Source organism: Monodelphis domestica, chromosome 4 (genome assembly GCF_027887165.1).
Source record: "Monodelphis domestica isolate mMonDom1 chromosome 4, mMonDom1.pri, whole genome shotgun sequence".
Taxonomy (NCBI): domain Eukaryota; kingdom Metazoa; phylum Chordata; class Mammalia; order Didelphimorphia; family Didelphidae; genus Monodelphis; species Monodelphis domestica.
This window is the reverse complement of record NC_077230.1, coordinates 296,976,544-296,996,370: the sequence shown is the minus strand read 5'-3', so window position 1 is coordinate 296,996,370 and position 19,827 is coordinate 296,976,544. Positions and strand designations below refer to the sequence as shown.

Genomic DNA, 19,827 nt, shown 5'->3' with positions numbered 1-19,827 from the left:
TTGGTCTTTTGTTCCTGTGACTGACAACTACACACTACTCTAGAATAGTACAAATAAATTCCATTCAATTCAATAAATATTTACTGAGAGTGTTGGGGTCAAGACAACAAAAATGAAAGTTTCTATATTCTCAGGGAGTTTACAATATAAAAGACAAAAATGACATGTATTCAGTTAAGTACAAGATAAGAGGAGATGGGGAAAAAAGAAGAGCTCAAGAGGACGTGATCTAGGAAAATTTGAGCAGATTTTCTGAAGAGAAATTAAGAGTTTATGGAAGGAGGGGTACTTTAGTTGAGAATTAGAAGATGATAAGGAATTAAAAAACATACATGACCATCTAATCCACTAATCTCTCCATTTCTTTTGTAAGAACAGTTTGGGTTACTTTAAATAAATAATTCTTTGTTATAGTATACATAAACTATATCTACAGATTTCCCCGATTAAATTAAAGTAAGACTAGTCTGGCATGAACTGTGTTTGCCAGTGCCGCCTTAGGTCTTCATGATCAAATGTGTATTTTAATTTTTTAAAGAACCTCTTTAATACACAACATAGGCTATCATTTTATTGTCCATGTCATATTTCAAAATCTATACCAAAGCTCTTTCTAAGACAGATTATCTCTGTCCATAGTAATTGACAGGGGGCATGGTTTTTCCTTTGATCAATCATCCCCTAAGATCCCATTGGTATGGACAGCACAATTTACCCAAAAAGCTGCTTGGCCTGCCCCAACCACTCATTCAAATTTTACTAATTGCTCAGGCTTATAAAGTAATCTAATGAAGAAAGCCCCTAGGCTAAGTTCTGATGCCCCTTCAGATTGGGGGCCTAAAGGATAAGATTTATTTGTATCTAAAATAAAGAGGTTATGATGAAGGGATATAAATCCAGTCATCAAATCCATCTCTGAAAAATTTCACCCCTTCACTTGTTGCTATCAATATTGGGGAGCTGTCTATAAAGGAAAATAAGGTGAATCCAAGTACACAAAACCCTGCAATTCATTAATTTAAAAAGAGACAGGACAATATCCATCTGGGTCCTCTAATTGGTTTAACTGACTTGTAAAAGAAAATCTTCTGAAGCTCATCCAACCTATAGAATTCTGCAACTGACAATTAGCCCTTGTGCTGACTCATTAACTTACTATTTAAATTTCTCGTACAAAAATCCGAACTTACTGCAAATGAAAGCCATGCCTCCATTTAGGAGGCCAAGGATGGTAGATTAGAGAAGAGGACATATTCTAGAGAATTTACAGAAGTGAAATCAATAGGCCTTGTAAACATCTTGGACATTGGTAAAGGGTATAGGGGTAAGGTGAGAGATAAGAAATCCAGATACTTCCTAAGCTGTAAGTCTGGGGGACTATAAGAAAAGTGGTGCTCTCAATAGTAATAGGGTGAAGAGGAGGGTTTGTGATGTAAAACCATATGAAGAATTCATATCTGGGTCATAAATCAATATTCTGTTTGTGACATTTTTGTTTTAATCTAAAAATTTTGTTCTATCTTTTTAGCTGCCCATATATCATCTAGTACATTATTGGTTTTTAATTTCAACTAAGAGTTTGGTTCCTATTAAAAAAAAAAGACACTGAAAAAAAAGTTGTTGAAAAGAAAAGTAATTTGAAAGAGTGGCAACATGGAATACCCAACTTCCTCACTCCACCTTCATCTTTCTGGAGCAGGGGCTATGATTCAAGGAGTTGGGAAGTCAACAGAGCTGACATCTTCCCTCCAGGCATCAAACTGTTTACTTTTGTTCAGTCTTTCCTGTTTGCTTTATATATAGTAAAAACAGTTGTTGGCTCACTGTACTTGGTTATTTGTTCTCATTACTGAAAATTGGAGGGATTATTGATCCCATCATTCTACATTTTAAAGGTGTTAATAAGACAAGCTAAATATAAATTATTTCATAGCATTATAGAGTTTCAAAATCAAAAGAGGTCATTTTATCTTACCTACACCTGAAAAACAATCCCCACTTTAATATGGCACTGCTCTCCTCTAGATATTCTCTAGTCCACCAATGTCATTCTTAAACTGTGGTGTCCAAAAATGCACACAATATTTTAGATGTGATCTTACTATAAAATAATCTGACAGCAGGACTATCATCTATTTATTTAGTGGAACCTCTAATTTTCAGTGTAGCTCAAGACTACATTAACTAATATGGCTATTATATCATGTTGATTTAATATTGAACTTAGTCCACTAATATCTGTCTCAAGATATTTTATAAATGAAATGTTGCCAACCCATGCTGGTCACATTTTTACTTGGGAAGTTGCTTTTTTATAGTCAAATGTAAGACTTGACTTCATATTTAATATATTTCATCTTTTACAATTAGGTGAAAAGTTCTAGATCTAATCTTTTTAATTCTGTCTCTGTAGTTCAGTGTTCAACTATGGGTCATCTACATATCTGATGAAATTGTAACCAAGTCCAGATTTCCAGAACACTACATTAGATATGATCTTCTAATCTGATATCCATTAACAACTATCTCCAGTCTGACCATTCAACTAATTCTAAATTTCTGTTATATTTAAATTAATATCTTCAAGTTCTTATTTTCCATAAAGTTTATTAATAATCCCCTGAAATGGAAAAAGTAGATAAGCATAGATTTAAAGGCTCTTTCTTACTCTAAGTCTGACCATGTGTACCTCATCCTGTAGGATTCTCCTTTAGACCTGAAACCTTTGTAACTATTGATTATAATACAAAATGGTGCTAGATTCTTGATATTCTCTTTTCGCTAGGCTTTTTAGAACACTACTCTCTCTTGGTTCTTCTCCTACTTATATGACCACTTTTTCAAAGTCTTTTTTTTTTTTTTACTGGATCCTCAGCTATATTATAATAGCTAACCATGGATGTCTCTCATCTGTGCTGTGTCTTCTTTTCTCTATCCTATTTAGTTTAGTGATCTCATCAGTTCCCAGTGATTCAATTATCTTCTCTATATTGAGGATTTTCAATTCTCCAGATCCATCCTTAACCTCTCTCTCAACCTCCATACTAATTTTTTCCAGCTGCTTATTAGACATTTCAAATTGGATATCCTATAGATAACTTAATTTCAATATTTCAAAAAAATTAATTCATTACCTTTCTCTGTAAAATCTCTCCTCTTCTCAACTTCCTTATTAGTTTGAGGGTCTATAACCATCTTCCCAGTCACTGAGGCTCACAATCTACATGTCATCTTCAATTCACTCTCTCTTCTAACATAACCAATCTACTGCCAAAACCTATTGATTTTACTTTTGTAGCACCTCTTAAAACACCCCTTCTCTAATGAGATATACTGCTATGGCTTGCTTGCTGGTTGTTTTCCTTGTTAGAATTTTCTCCTCACTCTGATTCATTCTCCAATCAGATGTTAAAAGTGATTTTCTTAAAATGCACATCTGATCATGTCAACCCCCCACCCCCATAAACTCCAGTGGCTCCCTGTCACCTCCAGTATCAAAATACAAACACTTCTGTTTGACATTCAAAGCCCTTTATAACCTGTATTCTCAATTTTCCAGTTTTTTAAAAAAATCCTAGCCCCTACTCCCTACATATATGAGAACTAAATTCAAAGATGATCATCAGAGGGCTGATAATCAGGTAATTAATTTTTTTGACCAGTGTAGGGGAAGCTGATATTTTAATTAGAGGGAACATATATATAGATGATGAAATCATACATCTGAATAAGAGATAACCATATAGGTAATTTTGCAAGTAGTCTAAATCTCATACAAAAATTATTTAACTACTTTAGCTAAAGGTCTTGATCTATTTTATTAATTTTCATTTTGCCAACTATATAACTAATGTGGAAAGGATAACTGAATCAAGCTTTTGGTCTTTCTGCCACTGAGGTGGAAACTATAGCAGTTGGAATGTTGGAGTGAAGTGAAGATATAAACAATGACAGCTGGGTTGGGGGGGTGGGAGTGACTGGGAGAATGACAGTTGCTCTGGAGAGGTTTCTCTTTCCTGGTCCTCAGACTGGAAGGAGAGCTCTCTCCCTGTCTCTGGATAGAAGTACCTCTATTCCTGAAATTTCCCAACTGTGTGCTCCACCTGGATTCCTATGATCATGTCACTGAAAAAAGGATTAAAGAGGAGCGGTTTGAACTTAAGGCCTGTCTTTAGGGGTGCTAACCCAAAGTGACAGGCCCAACCAGCTCTGAAAGTCAGAACCTTTTCTTCCTCCTGCTGTCCACTGCTAAGACTTTGAACTTAAGAAAGTTAGCATAGATTAGCATAGACAGGAATAAAAGAAACCCTCCACCAGCCTGTGAGGTCTGGCCTCAGCTCAAAAGCTGAGAGAGACTCAAATCCAATCTAGGGAAAAGTATAGGAAACCTTTCTTCCCTCTACCCTGATATCTTCCCAATCCAAACTTGTTATTAAATCCATCTTGAGTTAAATAACCCGCAGTCAGATAAGAGGAGAACTATTATTTCAGGGGGACATAGAGGGGGAAGAACCTGACAGACATTCAACTATAAATGGTCCTTATTGGACCCCTGCCAGGCAACCTGGGCGGAGGGGAGGGGCTTATTCTTCCGAAGAGTCCCTACTTACCTGCCCTGGGGTATCTTCAATATCAATCAATAAAGAAGACATCCCCTTCAGTCTATCACAGTTGGCCCATTTCTCAGGAACCCCATTTTTCAAAGACAGCCTATCAGCAGGGATATGATATCTCTTTCCTTTTACCTCCACCAGCATCCATATTCCCTCTGTCCTTTCAACTCCTCCATTCTCTGCTACAAAACCTTCCTCATTCCCTGTACTTCTTCAATCCTCAACAATTCCTTTAACTATTACACTAATGGGCATCATGGGTACTTAAATTTGAAGTATAGCAATCATTTAATGGTGTTAGAAATTTGGTTATTAAACTTAAATGTTTTGCTATATTTTTTTAAACTTAAAAGGGGGGAAAAAACCCATTATTTTTGCAATAGTTTTACCTCAACATGAGTCTTGTGATAGCCACATTTTTAAAGTGTTAAATCCAGTCAGTTTCATGTCCTGTAGAGTCACTAAGTTTTTTTAGATATATTTGAGAACAATGCTTCCAATAACAACATTCAGTTCTAGTTTACAATCCTACACATCAATAAGTTTATGCAGTCTTAAAATTTTAATCAAATACACACTGGTACCTACAACTATAATATCATGACAATTCCTATAAAATTAATTAAAATCAATTATCTTAACTACTATATAAATGAAACTTTATTTCTGGAGATGCTTCTTGAAGCCACTCTCCTCTTGTTCCCTTGTTATCCTCTAAAAGGTCCAAGCCAATGGTAAGATTTTTGTATTGTCAGTATCTTTCACTAGTAATAGTGAATACTATCAATAGTAAATAGCGGATCCAAAAGTTAGAAGATTCATTTATTTCCAAAGCTGTAAGTTTTTTTCTTATTTGTTCACTTTATTTTAATTTTCAGCTTCAACTTCTCTCCCTCCTTTTGCTCCTTCCCATCTCATTGAGAAGACAATATATATCCATTAAACATGAAATCAAGAAAAACAGTTCTGCATTAGTGATGCCTACCCCTCCCCCAAAAAAAAGAAAAATAAAGGATGGAAATGCTTAAATCTGCTCTCTGAGATCATCATTTGGTGAATAGCATTTTTCAAAATGAGTACTTTGGAATTGTGGTGAATCACTGTATTGATCTGTTACTAAATTTTTCACAATGGACTATCTTTACACTATTGTTACTACTTATATACACTGGTGATCTTAAGAATTTTTCTATGACTTATTGATAGTTGATTTCTTCCTCTGACAATTGACTATTCATATCTTTTAATCACTTATCAATTAGGGCAGTGAGGACAAGCCCATGGAATGCATGCCGAAGACAGCACATAGAGACCTCTCTATGAGCACACAGGGTTGTCCCCTGCAAAATTGCTCCCTTCCTTTTCTCCAACATGCTTGCCTAGCCCTCTACACTCACTCCTTCCCCTGAGCTGGGCACTTAGGCCACAGACCTCCCTTCCTCCCATCCCTGTCTAAGACTAGGGATTACAAGGGGGTGGATGTAGGGGTGGGGGTCTACTCTTCCCAACAATGGGCCAGACCCACCCCCTAAAAGATCTCCACTTTCTTCCTTTCTGCCAGCCTCTAGTCTGGAGGGTGACTCCACCCCGCAAAGGCTAACTATTCTCCCTCTGCCCCCTGCTCCCACCTCCATGTGGATAGCAGCCCAATACGCAGGTGAGGTTGAAATACAGGAGGTGGCTGTGACTTCCCAGGGTGCCAACCAGCTGGGAACTGGCCCACTCCCAAATGCAGAGCAGCCCCCTCCAACACAAGAGGCAGGGCACAGCAGAGGGTTCCTAAAAAGTTCGGCATCACTGAACTAAGGATTAGCTCCTGTGTGGGGTTTGAAATATATTCAAAGATCTGATAGTTTTTGACAAAGGTCAGCATAATTTTGAAGCAAAATAAAATATATTAAGCATACATTCATATGGTAAGATATAGTACAGAAAAACCATTTTTGTATTATGTACAGAGAAAAAATATTGCTACCCTGATATTTTCTTATGGTGCCCCTCTACTCAGTGAAGGGAAAAAAGAAAACTTGTAGAATACAGTTTAGAAAACTTTGCTCGAAATATCTGCATTTTCTCTAGATATGACTTGATTTCTCCAGATTGTCTAAAAAGGGTAGCAGAGGATGAGGATTACTTAATTAGTTACTGTGCTAAAGGTTGCTAAGGACACAAAGCAAAGAAAGGCAAAATACAGTCCCTGCCCTAAGGCGATGCTAGATTATATACTAAAAGTGAATGAGGGCAAATATACCAAATTCCAGCTAATACCTGGCCACTGATGATGTCTTTATGTACATAAAGACCATCCATATTTGGGTTTTAGGAACCAGCCCCCAAATTTAAGAACTAAACTTAATAGGTAAAGAAAATAGTATATTACTCTAGGATTCTCTTTCTAAATCTTAAAATCAGGGTCACCAGAAGGCTCTTTCAGCATCTCCTGAAAAGGCTCAAAGGAGAAGAGCAAATCTGGATCAAATGATCAAATTAAGTAAGCATTTATTAGCATCTACTAATTGCTAGACTATGCCAAGTACTAGAGAAGGGGGGAGGGGGGGGGAAAGCTTTGCCCTCAAAGAATTTACACTGTATCAGGGCATGTACACATAAAAACCAACTCTCTCTATGTATAATATATATTATTATATATTACATTCATATTCATTCATATTCATATTCATTCATATTCATATTCATATTCATTCATATTCATATTCAAGTTGATTTTTTTGAGGGGAGGGAAGTATTAATTGCTGACTGGGTAGTTTTGTGAAAAGCTTAATGTAAGAAGTGGTACTTGCACAGATTTTCTTTTTTTTTCTTTTTTAATTTTTATTTGGTAATTTCCAAACACTATTCATTGGAAACAAAGATCATTTTCTTTTCTTCCCTCCCCCCTCCCACCACCTCTCCCATAGCCCACGTGCGATTCCATTGGGTATCACATGTGTTCTTAATTCGAACCCATTTCCATGTTGTTGGTATTTGGATTACAGTGTTCATTTAGAGACTCTCAGTCATATCCCCTCCACCCCTGTATTCAAGCAGTTGCTTTTCATCAGTGTTTTTACTCCCACAGTTTATCCTCTGCTTCTGGATAGTGTTTTTTAGATCCCTACAGATTGTTCAGGGACATTGCATCGCCACTAATGGAGAAGTCCATTACCTTCGATTGTACCACAATGTATCAGTCTCTGTGTACAATGTTTTCCTGGTTCTGCTCCTTTCGCTCTGCATCACTTCCTGGAGGTTGTTCCAGTCTCCATGGAATTCCTCCACTTTATTATTCCTTTTAGCACAATAGTATTCCATCACCAACATATACCACAATTTGTTCAGCCATTCCCCAATTGAAGGGCATCCCCTCGTTTTCCAATTTTTGGCCACCACAAAGAGTGCAGCTATGAATATTCTTGTACAAGTCTTTTTCCTTATTATCTCTTTGGGGTACAAGCCCAGCAGTGCTATGGCTGGAATAAAAGGGCAGACAGTCTTTTCTCGCCCTTTGGGCATAGTTCCAAATTGTCCTCCAGAATGGTTGGATCAATTCACAACTCCACCAGCAATGAATTAGTGTCCCAACTTTGCCACATGCCCTCCAGCATTCATTACTTTCCATAGCTGTTATGTTAGCCAATCTGCTAGGTGTGAGGTGATACCTCAGAGTTGTTTTGATCTGCATCTCTCTGATTATAAGAGATATAGAACACTTTTTGATGTGCTTATTAATAGTTTTGATTTCTTTGGCTGAGAACTGCCTGTTCATGTCCCTTGCCCATTTATCAATTGGAGAATGGCTTGATTTTTTGTACAATTGATTTAGCTCTTTGTAAATTTGAGTAATTAAAACTTTGTCAGAGGTTTTTATGAAGATGGTTTCCCAATTTGTTGCTACCCTTCTGATTTTAGTTACATTGGTTTTGTTTGTACAAAAACTTTTTAATTTGATGTAGTCAAAATTATTTATTTTACATTTTGTGACTCTTTCTAACTCTTGCTTGGTTTTAAAATCTTTCCCTTCCCAAAGGTCTGACATGTATACTATTCTGTGCTCACCTAATTTACTTATAGTTTCCTTCTTTATGTTCAAGTCATTCACCCATTCTGAAGTGTGGGATGTGAGGTGTTCATCCAAACCTAATCTCTCCCACACTGTCTTCCAATTTTCCCAGCAGTTTTTATCAAATAATGGATTTTTGTCCCAAAAGCTGGGGTCTTTGGGTTTGTCATAAACTGTCTTGCTGAGATCATTTACGTCAAGTCTATTCCACTGATCCTCCTTTCTGTCTCTTAGCCAGTACCAAATTGTTTTTGATAACCACTGCTTTATAGTATAGTTTGAGATCTGGGACTGCAAGTACTCCTTCCTTTGCATTTTTTTTTTCATGATTTCCCTGGATATCCTTAATCTTTTGTTCTTCCAAATGAACTTAGTTATGGTTTTTTTCTAATTCAGTAAAGAAGTTTTTTGGTAGTTCAATGGGTATGGCACTAAATAAGTAAATTTATTTGGGTAGGATTGTCATTTTTATGTTAGCTCGTCCTACCCATGAGCAATCAATGTTTTTCCAGTTGTTTAGATCTAGTTTTAGCTGTGTGGAAAGTGTTTTGTAGTTGTGTTCATGTAGTTCCTGTGTTTGTCTCGGCAGATAGATTCCTAAGTATTTTATATTGTCTAGGGTGATTTTAAATGGAATTTCTCTCTCTATTTCTTGCTGCTGAGATGTGTTGGAAATATATAGAAATGCTGATGACTTATGAGGGTTTATTTTGTATCCTGCAACTTTGCTAAAGTTGTTGATTATTTCGAGTAACTTTTTGGTTGATGCTCTAGGATTCCTTAAGTAAACCATCATATCGTCTGCAAAGAGTGATAGCTTGGTCTCCTCATTGCCAATTTTAATACCTTCAATTTCTTTTTCTTCTCTAATTGCTACTGCTAGTGTTTCTAGTAAAATATTAAATAATAGAGGTGGATAATAGGCATCCTTGTTTTACTCCTGATCTTATTGGAAAGGCTTCTAGTTTATCCCCATTGCAGATGATGTTTGCTGATGGTTTTAGATATATACTGTTTATCATTTTTAGGAAAGGCCCTTCTATTCCTATACTTTCTAGTGTTTTCAATAGGAATGGGTGTTGTATTTTATCAAAGGCTTTTTCTGCATCTATTACGATAATCATGTGATTTTTGTTGGTTTGCTTATTAATATGGTCAATTATGTGGATGGTTTTCCTAATATTGAACCATCCTTGCATTCCTGGTATGAATCCTGCCTGATCATAGTGGATGACCCTTGTGATGACTTGCTGGAGTCTTTTTGCTAGTATCCTATTTAAGATTTTTGCGTCTATATTTATTAGGGAGATTGGTCTATAGTTTTCTTTCTCTGTTTTTGACCTGCCTGGCTTTGGGATCAGTACCATGTTTGTGTCGTAGAATGAATTTGGTAGAACTCCTTCTTGGCCTATTCTGTCAAATAGTTTGTTTAATATTGGGATTAGTTGTTCTTTGAATGTTTGATAGAATTCATTTCTGAATCCATCTGGACCTGGGGATTTTTTCTTAGGGAGTTCTTTGATGGCTTGTTCAATTTCTTTTTCTGAAATGGGATTGTTATGGTAATTTATTTCTTCCTCTTTTAGTCTAGCCAATTTATATTTTTTGTAAGTATTCATCCATATCACCTAGATTGCCATATTTGTTGCCATATTGGCATAATAGTTTTTAATGATTGCCTTAATTTCCTCTTCATTAGAGGTGAGGTCTCCTTTTTCATCTTAGATACTGTCAACTTGGTTTATTTCTTTCCTTTTTTTAATTAGACTGACTAGTACTTTGTCTATTTTATTTGTTTTTTCAAAGTACCAGCTTCTAGTCTTATTTATTAAATCAATAGTTCTTTGACTTTCAATTTTATTAATTTCTTCTTTGAGTTTTAGGATCTCTAATTTAGTCTTCATCTGAGGATTTTTAATTTGTTCACTTTCTAATTTTTTAATTTGCATGCCCAATTCATTGATCTCTGCCCTTCTTAATTTGTTAATATATGAACTCAAGGATATAAATTTCCCCGAGTACTGCTTTGGCTGCATCCCATAGGGTTTGAAAGGATGTCTCATCATTGTCATTTTCTTCAATGAAGTTATTGTTTCTATGATTTGTTCTTTAACTGGTTTTAGAGAATCGTATTGTTTAATTTCCAATTAATATTCGATTTACCTCTCCATGTTGCCTTACTAATTATTATTTTCATTGCATTGTGATCTAAGAAAGTTGAATTTATTATTTCTGCTCTTTTGCACTTGTTTGCAATGTTTTTATGCCCCGATACATGGTCAATTTTTGTGAATGTACCATGTGCTGCTGAATAGAAGGTATATTCCTTTTTGTCCCTATTTATTTTTCTCCACATGTCTAACTCTAATTTTTCTAAGATTTCATTCACTTCTCTTACTTTTTTCTTATTTATTTTTTGGTTTGATTTATCTAGTTCGGATAGAGGAAGGTTCAGATCTCCCACTAGTATAGTTTTTCTATCTATTTCATCCTTGAGTTCCTCTAGTTTCTCCTTTAGAAATTTGGATGCTATGCCATTTGGTGCATACATGTTGAGTACAGAGATTTCCTCACTGTCTATACTGCCTTTTATCAGGATGTAATTACCTTCCCTATCTCTTTTAACTAGACTTATTTTTACTTTGGCTTTGTCCAATATCATGATTGCGACTCCTGCCTTCTTTTTGTCAGTTGATGCCCAATAGATTTGGCTCCACCCTCTTACTTTCACCCTATGTGTGTCTACCTTTCTCATATGTGTTTCTTGTAGACAGCATATGGTAGGGTTTTGGACTCTAATCCACTCTGCTATTCGCTTGCGTTTTATGGGTGAGTTCATTCCATTCACATTCAGAGTTATGATTACTAGCTGTGTATTTCCCAGCATTTTGATTTCTGCTCCTTTACCTGCCTTTTCTTCTTTCACTATTTCCTTCTACACCAATGTTTGCTTTTGAACAGTCCCCCTTGTTCCCACCCTTATTTTACTTCCCTTTCTACCCCCTCCATATTTATCCCCCCCTTATTTTCCCTGTAGTCTTTCTAAAATTAACCCCCCGCTCCCTCCCTCTCTTGTACTGCTTCCCTCCCCACCAGACCGTTTGTTACTCTTCTACTCCTTTATAGGGTGCAAATCTATTCTCTGCCCCCAATGGTTTGGATTGTTTTTCCCTCTTTGAGTCACTTTCAAATCACGTAAAAGTTGAGTATTTCCTGTCTCCGACCTCTTTACCCTTCCAGTGTATTGATGTTCTCCCCCCTCCTACCATGAGCTTTATGACATATAAATTACCCCCATTTGTTTCTTTTCCCATTTCTTTTAATATTAACCTATTTTAAGCTCTAGTTTATTTTTTTTCTATATTTTTGCATGCATATATCTATATACCTATTTATGTCTTGTCCTTTCATTATACAGTTTGTTGCTATTCCCTCTAAGTATACTTCTTTTTGCTGCCCAGGTAATAACAACAGTTTTTAAGAGTTACCAATGACCTTTTTTCTTATAGGGATACATATCATTTTAACTTATTGAGTCTCTTAAAAAAATTTTGTTTTTCTTTTTTCCCCTCTTTTTTAATTACCTTTTGATGATTCTCTTGAGTTCTGTGCTTGGACATCAAATTTTCTGTTCAGATCTGGTCTTTTCTTTACGAATTCTTGGAATTCTCCTATTTTGTTGAAGGACCATATTTTCCCCTGTAAGAATATAGTCAGTTTTGCTGGGTAGTTGATTCTTGGTTGTAGACCTAGTTCCCTTGCTTTCCTGAATATCGTATTCCATGCCTTTCTTTTTTTCAATGTGGATGCAGCCAGATCCTGAGTTATCCTCACTGTGGTTCCTTGGTATCTAAATGACTTCTTGGCAGCTTGTAATATCTTTTCTTGGATCTGATAGTTCTTGAATTTGGCTATAACATTCCTGGGTGTTGTCAGTTGGGAATTAAGTACAGGAGGTGATCTGTGGATTCTATCAATCTCCACTTTTCCCTCTTGTTCTAGGATATTGGGGCAGTTTTCTTTAATAATTTCCTGTAATATAATGTCCAGGCTTTTTCTTTTGTCATGGTCTTCTGGTAGGCCAATAATTCTTAAATTGTCTCTCCTTGAACGATTTTCTAAATCTTCTGTTTTGTGAATGAGATGCTTCATATTTTCCTCAATTTTTTCATTCTTTTGGTTTTGTTTTAGAGTCCTGATGCCTTATGAGGTCACTCGATTCTAATTGTTGTATTCTGGTTCTTAAAGACTGGATTTCATCCTTAGTTTTTTGGTCGTCCTTTTCCTTTTGGTCGGATTTTCTTTGGAGGTCATCTTTCATCTTCTTCACCTCATCTTTCATCTGCTTTGCCTCATCTTTCATCTCCTTTGCCTCATTTTCAAGCTGATTGATTTTGGCTTTCAAGACACTATTGTCTGTTTCTAGATGACTTATCTTAGTTTTTAAGTTCTTTTCCCAATTGTCTTCAGCCTCTCTTAATTGTGTTTTGAATTGCATTTTGAGTTCTTCCAAAGCCTGTATCCAATTCGCTGGGATTTCTGATTTTTCCTTTGCTGATCCCTCCCCCTCTGTTTCATTCACTCTTTGCTCATTACCTGTGCAGAAGCTGTCTATTGTAATTTCTTTCTTCTTTTTCTGTTGTTTCCTCGAGTTTACCCCTTTTTTGCTCCCCATATTTGGCTGTGCTCTTGCTCCTCTCATTTTGTTTTGGTTTTGGGGCTGTCAGTCTCCCCTCTTGGAGCTTTGTCAGATCTCTTGGTACAGTCTCTAGGGGAGGAATGTTAGCTTCCCTGTGCTCTGGAGGCTTTTGATTGGATTGAGTTCAAGTGGGTTGGACTGTATGTGGTATGAAGCTCTGAGGCTCTGAAGACTCCTGGAAGGCTGGGCTGCCCAGGCTCTCTCCAGTGCTCTCCAGCAAGTGCCTTTGCCCGCCTCCCTAAACTCTGAGGAGTTCTGACTGAATTAGGTTCAACTGGATTGATCTGGTTGTGCCCCAAGGCAAAGGTGAGGCTAGAGTCCCATGGAGGGACCCAGCCACTGCACTGTCTCTCCCTGGCTTCCTCCCCGTTCTCCAAGCTGGATGCTCTGAGCCCGGCGCCCCACTGCTCACAAGGTAGACCCTCCAAACCAGCACCTTTGCCCGCTCAGAGGTTCCCGCTGCTGCTGGGGGCTCAGCCCTCTGGGTTGTGGGGGAGGGGTCCTGGGACCTACCCTCTGCCTTCCCCTTAGCCCTGAGTATTCTCGGATTCCGGCTTTTGGGGGGCGTACCTTTTGATTTGAGTCCAGAAGGAGGGTTCCTTGCTTCTGTCCTGTTGTTCAGCTTGGATTTCGGTGCCCTTGGAGCATTCAGTCTGTATCGGTAAGGAAGGGTCTTCCACGAGGTCTGAACTTTTGCTGATTGCTAAGCCGCCATCTTGACTCCGCCTTGCACTGATTTTTTAATGAAGCTAATTATTATAATTTTAACAGCAGAGAAAGTATAATCCAGGCCAAGGAGACAAGCCAAACAAGAACATGTAAAAAGCAATGTCACGTATAAGGAACAGCCAATAGGACAGGATGACAGGGCTATAGAGTATGTGAAAGGGAATACCATGAAATATCTATCACCAGAGTTTATATTTGCTCTTAGAGGTAATAAGGAGACACTGGAGTTTTCTAAGCCAGGGGTTACACAATCAGACATGTGTTTTTTGCAGCTGAATGTAAGATGAATGACGGAGGAGAGAATTTTGAGACTGGAAGATGTATTAGGAAGATATTCTAAAAATCTAAATAAGCAGTTCCCCAGGTATGGCCTAGATACCAGGTCCCTGAGATCCTTTTGGGGACCTAACATGGTTAAAACTATTTTATAACAATATTAAGACTTTTAATAAACATTAATAGATTACTGACAAAAGTTTGAGATGTAGGTAAAAACTGATGAAGAAATGAACTAGAATGGAGAAAAAGGAATGATATAAGAGATGATGTGGAGACTGAATCAGAGTTTCAAAAAATGATCAGATATAGGGAACAAGGAATAAAAATCAAGGATGGCTCCAATAATGTAAACCTTGGTAACGAGAAGGACAGAAATAAGGAGATGGTGCTATTTCCTAGGCTGAGAAAGAGAAAAAGGACAGGCAACTAGTGGCTTCTTTGCCTCTGTCTTAGGCCCTTCAGTGCAAAGAGAAAGCAGAGCTTGTATTTTAACTGGAAAAGCTGCTCTTCTGCATGTAAGGTCTGTGGCATCATGTGACAGATTTCGACTACAACCAGTAAAGCACAAAGAGGCTCCACAAACTTTTTTCTTAAAATGAAATTTTCAATGATCATATAAAATGAAAAACAATATGTACATCTACAGGTTCTAGAAAACCTATAAATGGGTATATATTTGCAACAACCATCCTGTCCTAACCCTTTAACCCAACCAATGTATACAGGTGATTAGGATTTACTGAACCCTACTATATCTATAAACATATCTCAAGACTGCCTAGGAGTTTTCTCTAAGAAATTATTACTCCTTTCTGAATTATCAACTTATTTTCCCTCAGTGGAATTCAGATACAAACATGGCATTCATATGTCAGTGGTCATGTTGAGCATTTAACTTGTATTTACCATTCCTGAATTCTGGCACATTACAAGGGCTCAATGATTTTCAATTAAAAGACAAACTACAAACTGCTTACTACTGCTGCTTCAATTATTATTAATACTTAATATTTATATTTCACTTTAAATTCAGCAGCTCTTTCCTCACAACTTCTTAAAGCAGGTAGTTCAAATACAATTACCCTCCTCTTACTCTAGAAAAAAAGCTAAAACAAAGGTTAAAGAAACTTAAGATCACACACACACACACCCTTTAAAATCCATGTAACCCATCAAAACCTAAGATCATAAAATCATTTTATTGGACCTGTGAGGCAACTGAAGTCAGTCACTTCTTAGATTTGGGATAGTAAGGTTAGATTTTTCAAGCTCCCTGGTCATACAAAAAAAAAAAAAAGAGCTAGACATAGTGATCTCTTAATATGTAAGTCTCTTATTAAATGAAAAAATAACTAAAATTTTTTAACTTATTGCACATAAGTTTTTGATAGTTTACCCTATTTCTAAAACCCTATATGAATCTCTTTTAAATCCTACTTTGAACATTTTCAGTTACATAATATTTATTATCCTCTTCTAAATGTAGTATTATTAAATTCAGATTAAAATGAACAAATTTTGAAGAATATATATTGATGCTGTCTAAATCTGAGTTTTTCACCAGAACCAAAAATGTACCTTCTTTCAGATACTATAAACTATATTTCAGCATAACTATTTCTATATGGCACATAATTATAAGTAAGATGAATGTTTCCCTAAAAATTCCAGCTGGGATTGAATTCCAACATTTAGCTAATAACTAGCATACCTATTAAAAGAATAAAATTTACATAATTGAAATTAAAAGTAGTGTCTCTTCTAAACAAAATGCCGCATTTATACATTGGAAGCATTCATAGAAAAAGGAACTCCAAATTGGAATTTGGAATTTGGGGGCACTATTAATTTCAAATGAGATAATATAAATAAGGCTCTATAAATTTTGGTTATTATTTTCCAAGGTTCAAAAATTTTCTTATAAAAGGGAAGGGGGGTACATTGCCTGACTTTGCCTTATTTACTGAATAAGAAAAAAAAACTTAAAAATTGAAATTCCATAATTAAGTTTACAATATGTATTATCAAAAATGAATTAAGATAGAAAGAAATTAAGAAATTCTTTTTAAATCTTCATGGATTAAAACAATATTTTAATAACAAAGAGCCTTGCCTTCTCTAATAAGATATGAACCAGAAAGAACTGCTTTTACAGGTACTATAACTATTTCATCTACTTTGTCTATGGATTGTGTTTTGGAGTCTAAATACGTATTTTTAAGTCTGAAGAATAAAGTATCTCAAGCCTTAGTAAATTTTCAATAACATAGTTTCGTCTGTATGACAGGCTTACAGAAACATATGATGAGTAGGGAAAGGGTGATGAAAGATAAAAAGCACCAATTTTGCTAATATCTCCTCTTTTTAAAAAGGAGTTTAGGTTTCATAAGAATACCTGCAAGCATACAATTGGCAACTAAGTACTAAAAATTGAGAAAGAACCATAAAGAGGAGAAAACACAAGTACTGAAGAATTCAGATCACTTTTTCTATCCTAAATGATTTGGGGGGGGGGGGAGCAAATTAGAGTGATTGGAAATGCTCAATAAATCATTTTTGGTATAATTCTCCCTGGGGAAAGAATCTACAACACATAAACACATGGGAACATAGATTAGAGCTAGAAAGGCGCTTAGAGGCTATCAAATTCAACAAACTTTGTTTATAGAAAAATAAAATGACAAAGAGGGCAAGTAAGTTGTCTTATGTTCATACAGCTAGTAATTATCTAAAGTACTATTTCAACCAAAAACAAATAAGGAGTGTCCTCTTCATAACTGAGGGATACAGCTTTTTAAAATCACTAAACCATCATTCCATAAAATGACTAAACTAATTATACCAGTTGACCACAAGAACTAATTGCTAGATAGAACTCAAAGGTGGTCAACAATACACCAAAACAGTAGCAAAAGATTAGGGAAAGAATAAGATGCTTACTGTTTGGGGAATAGCTAAAAAAAACTGTGGCACAGGAATATAAGAACTTCCTACTACACTATAAGAAATTATGACTATAAATAACAGGGGAATGCATGAGAAAACTTACATGAACAGATGCAAATTGAAATAAGAACAAAGAAAACAACATAGGCAATAACCATATAAGAAAGAAAAAATAACCACCAACAGTACAAAAACCTTAAGAGCCAAACTCAGATTCAAAAGAAGAGATGGAAAAATGTTCCTACTTCCTCATCTTTGGAAAGTTGTGGGGGGAAGCAAGAGGTGCAGAAAATTGCAAAAATTATTGCTTGATTGATGTACTGATTAATTTTGTTTAACTTTTTTTTCATTTTTTGTTATAAGGGATTAATCTGTGGATAGGAGAGGGTAAAAGGAAATATCTGGAAATTAATATACTATAAAAGAAGGCATCAATAAAATTATTTTTTAATTAAGAATTGAAAATGAGAAGGGAGAAAGGTGAAACCAGATTGGGGTAAAGGCCTGGGAGAGTACTGAAGAACAGAGGGAATAAAGATTATGGTAAAAATTAAGATTTAAAATCAGGAATAGCAAGAGATTGGAAGGTTTCAGCAAATAAAAAATTAATGAAGGTCTAAGAAAACAGACAATAAAATATATCTTATTTACAACAAAAAGGTAGAGGATAAATAAAACAAATTTAATATACCATCAGTCATGGGCTCTGTATCTGATGTTTTTGCATTTTTAAATGCTTTTCTTTATCATAAGGGAGCATTTAGTCTGGAAAAGGACCTTAAAATAACTTTTTAAGCAAAGAAAAAGGGCATTAATTAACATTAAAAAATTAAAAATAAAATCATTTTTAGAAATAATAATTTTCTCTTAGACAAACTTCTGAGTAGCTCAATAATCAATAAGACCCGATAAGATTAAAAAAAAGTTAGCTAAGTGTTATTTATCAAAAAACTGCTCTTTTGATGTGGGGTTAGATATAGAGAATAATTTGATCATAATAGAATTATTATTTTCTATGGGAAGGAATCCCTAAAGGATTCCAAATTTATCCATAGAAAATTGTGCACAAGCAAGATGCATCCTCTATAATTTGATCTTTCTTCAGATTACTTGATTAGAAATTCTAAGCAGCAGAAAAATACTTTTATGTACTGACTACTGACAGCAGATCCTACTGTTCATTACTATATCCTATTGAAAGATAGTACATAAAGGGGCAGCTAGATAGCACAGTAGATAGAGCATCAGGCCTGGAGTCAAGAGGATCTGGGTTCAAATCTGACCTCAGACATTTCCTAGCTGTGTGACCCTGGGCAAGTTACTTAACTACAATAGCATAGCCCTTACTGCTCTTGTCTTAAAAAAGAAAGGATGAAAATATAAAAAAATTAAAATGTATTATAGTTCTTTTTGTTATGGTATTTTGTGAGGGAATTCTGTAGTACTATAAGAAATGGTGAAAGGGAGAGGTTCAAAGGAATCTCTTTGAAAAGAATTCTATTTACTGAAGCAAGAGTGGGTGAGCAGAACAAGGAGTATATTTTTATAATAACTGGACTCAGGAAAACAAGGTTGACCAAAGAAAAGATTCAAGGATCAGCTAAAGTCAAACTTGAAGTGGGCTGGCATTACACCAAAGCAACTAGAACTCGCTGCCTCTGTCAGAAGCAGCTGCGAACCCACATTAACCATGCCGCCACCATCTTTGAAGATGAGCGACATCGACGTCTTGCTGCTGCGCGTGAATGCCGACACCAGGCCACAACCGCACCTCCCGTAACAACTGGCGTCCCATGCCCCATGTGCCACAAACTCTGCACCTCAGCCTTTGGACTCCAAAGCCACATGAGGGTACATCAATAGATGATAATGCACAAAGACAATTGTCATTCTCGGTCACCAAGAGACTACCACTAATAACATTATAAATAAAAAGTTTTGGAAGACAGGAGAACTAATACAATGATCAATCATGATTTCAGAAGACTGATTATACATATGTTAGAAGAATTCTTTTGGAGTGAGAAAATATTTGTTAACTGAAAAAAATATAAAGTAAAATGATTTGTTTTTAATTCAGAGGAAAAAAGAAAGTGCAGCAATACTTCTCTAACTATAAGTTACAAAGATTTCTAAAATCCTGAGCAAAACTAATGACTTATTTTTATCTTCTTGTGGAGATAGAAAATATGCCCCCATCAGACACTAGAAGTTGGAAGGCTAATGTAATTAAGTAAATGTTTTTCCAATGAGAATTTTCTTATTCATTAGATCCATCCAACAAGTCATCACATAAATTGATGAGCTCTCTCCATCACTGATCTTGTATAAAGAGGAAGGTTGATGTTCCCAACCTTTAAGGATTCCAACTCCAAGATTCAATAATTCAAATACATCAAAAAAGTACAAATACTCATTTTGATTTGAACTGGTATAAGTATCTTTACATAAGAAGACTTAGGCTCAAATAAAGATGTACATGTGTTTAATATCAGATGGTA

General features: G+C 35.8%; 1 protein-coding gene across 7 annotated transcripts in view; it reads right to left on the bottom strand.

Moving 5' to 3' along the window:
• CDK8 (cyclin dependent kinase 8) overlaps positions 1–19,827 on the bottom strand; it is a 119,925-nt gene that overhangs the window by 20,498 nt on the left and 79,600 nt on the right. The window contains exon 1 of one of the 7 annotated variants that reach the window (XM_056794700.1): positions 12,258–13,952. The exons of the other annotated variants lie outside the window; for them this stretch is intronic. Coding sequence (XP_056650678.1) covers positions 12,258–12,293 — 36 coding nt within the window. The 5' untranslated portion in view covers positions 12,294–13,952. Of the gene's footprint in view, positions 1–12,257; positions 13,953–19,827 lie in introns of those variants that run through there. 7 annotated transcript variants of the gene reach the window in all.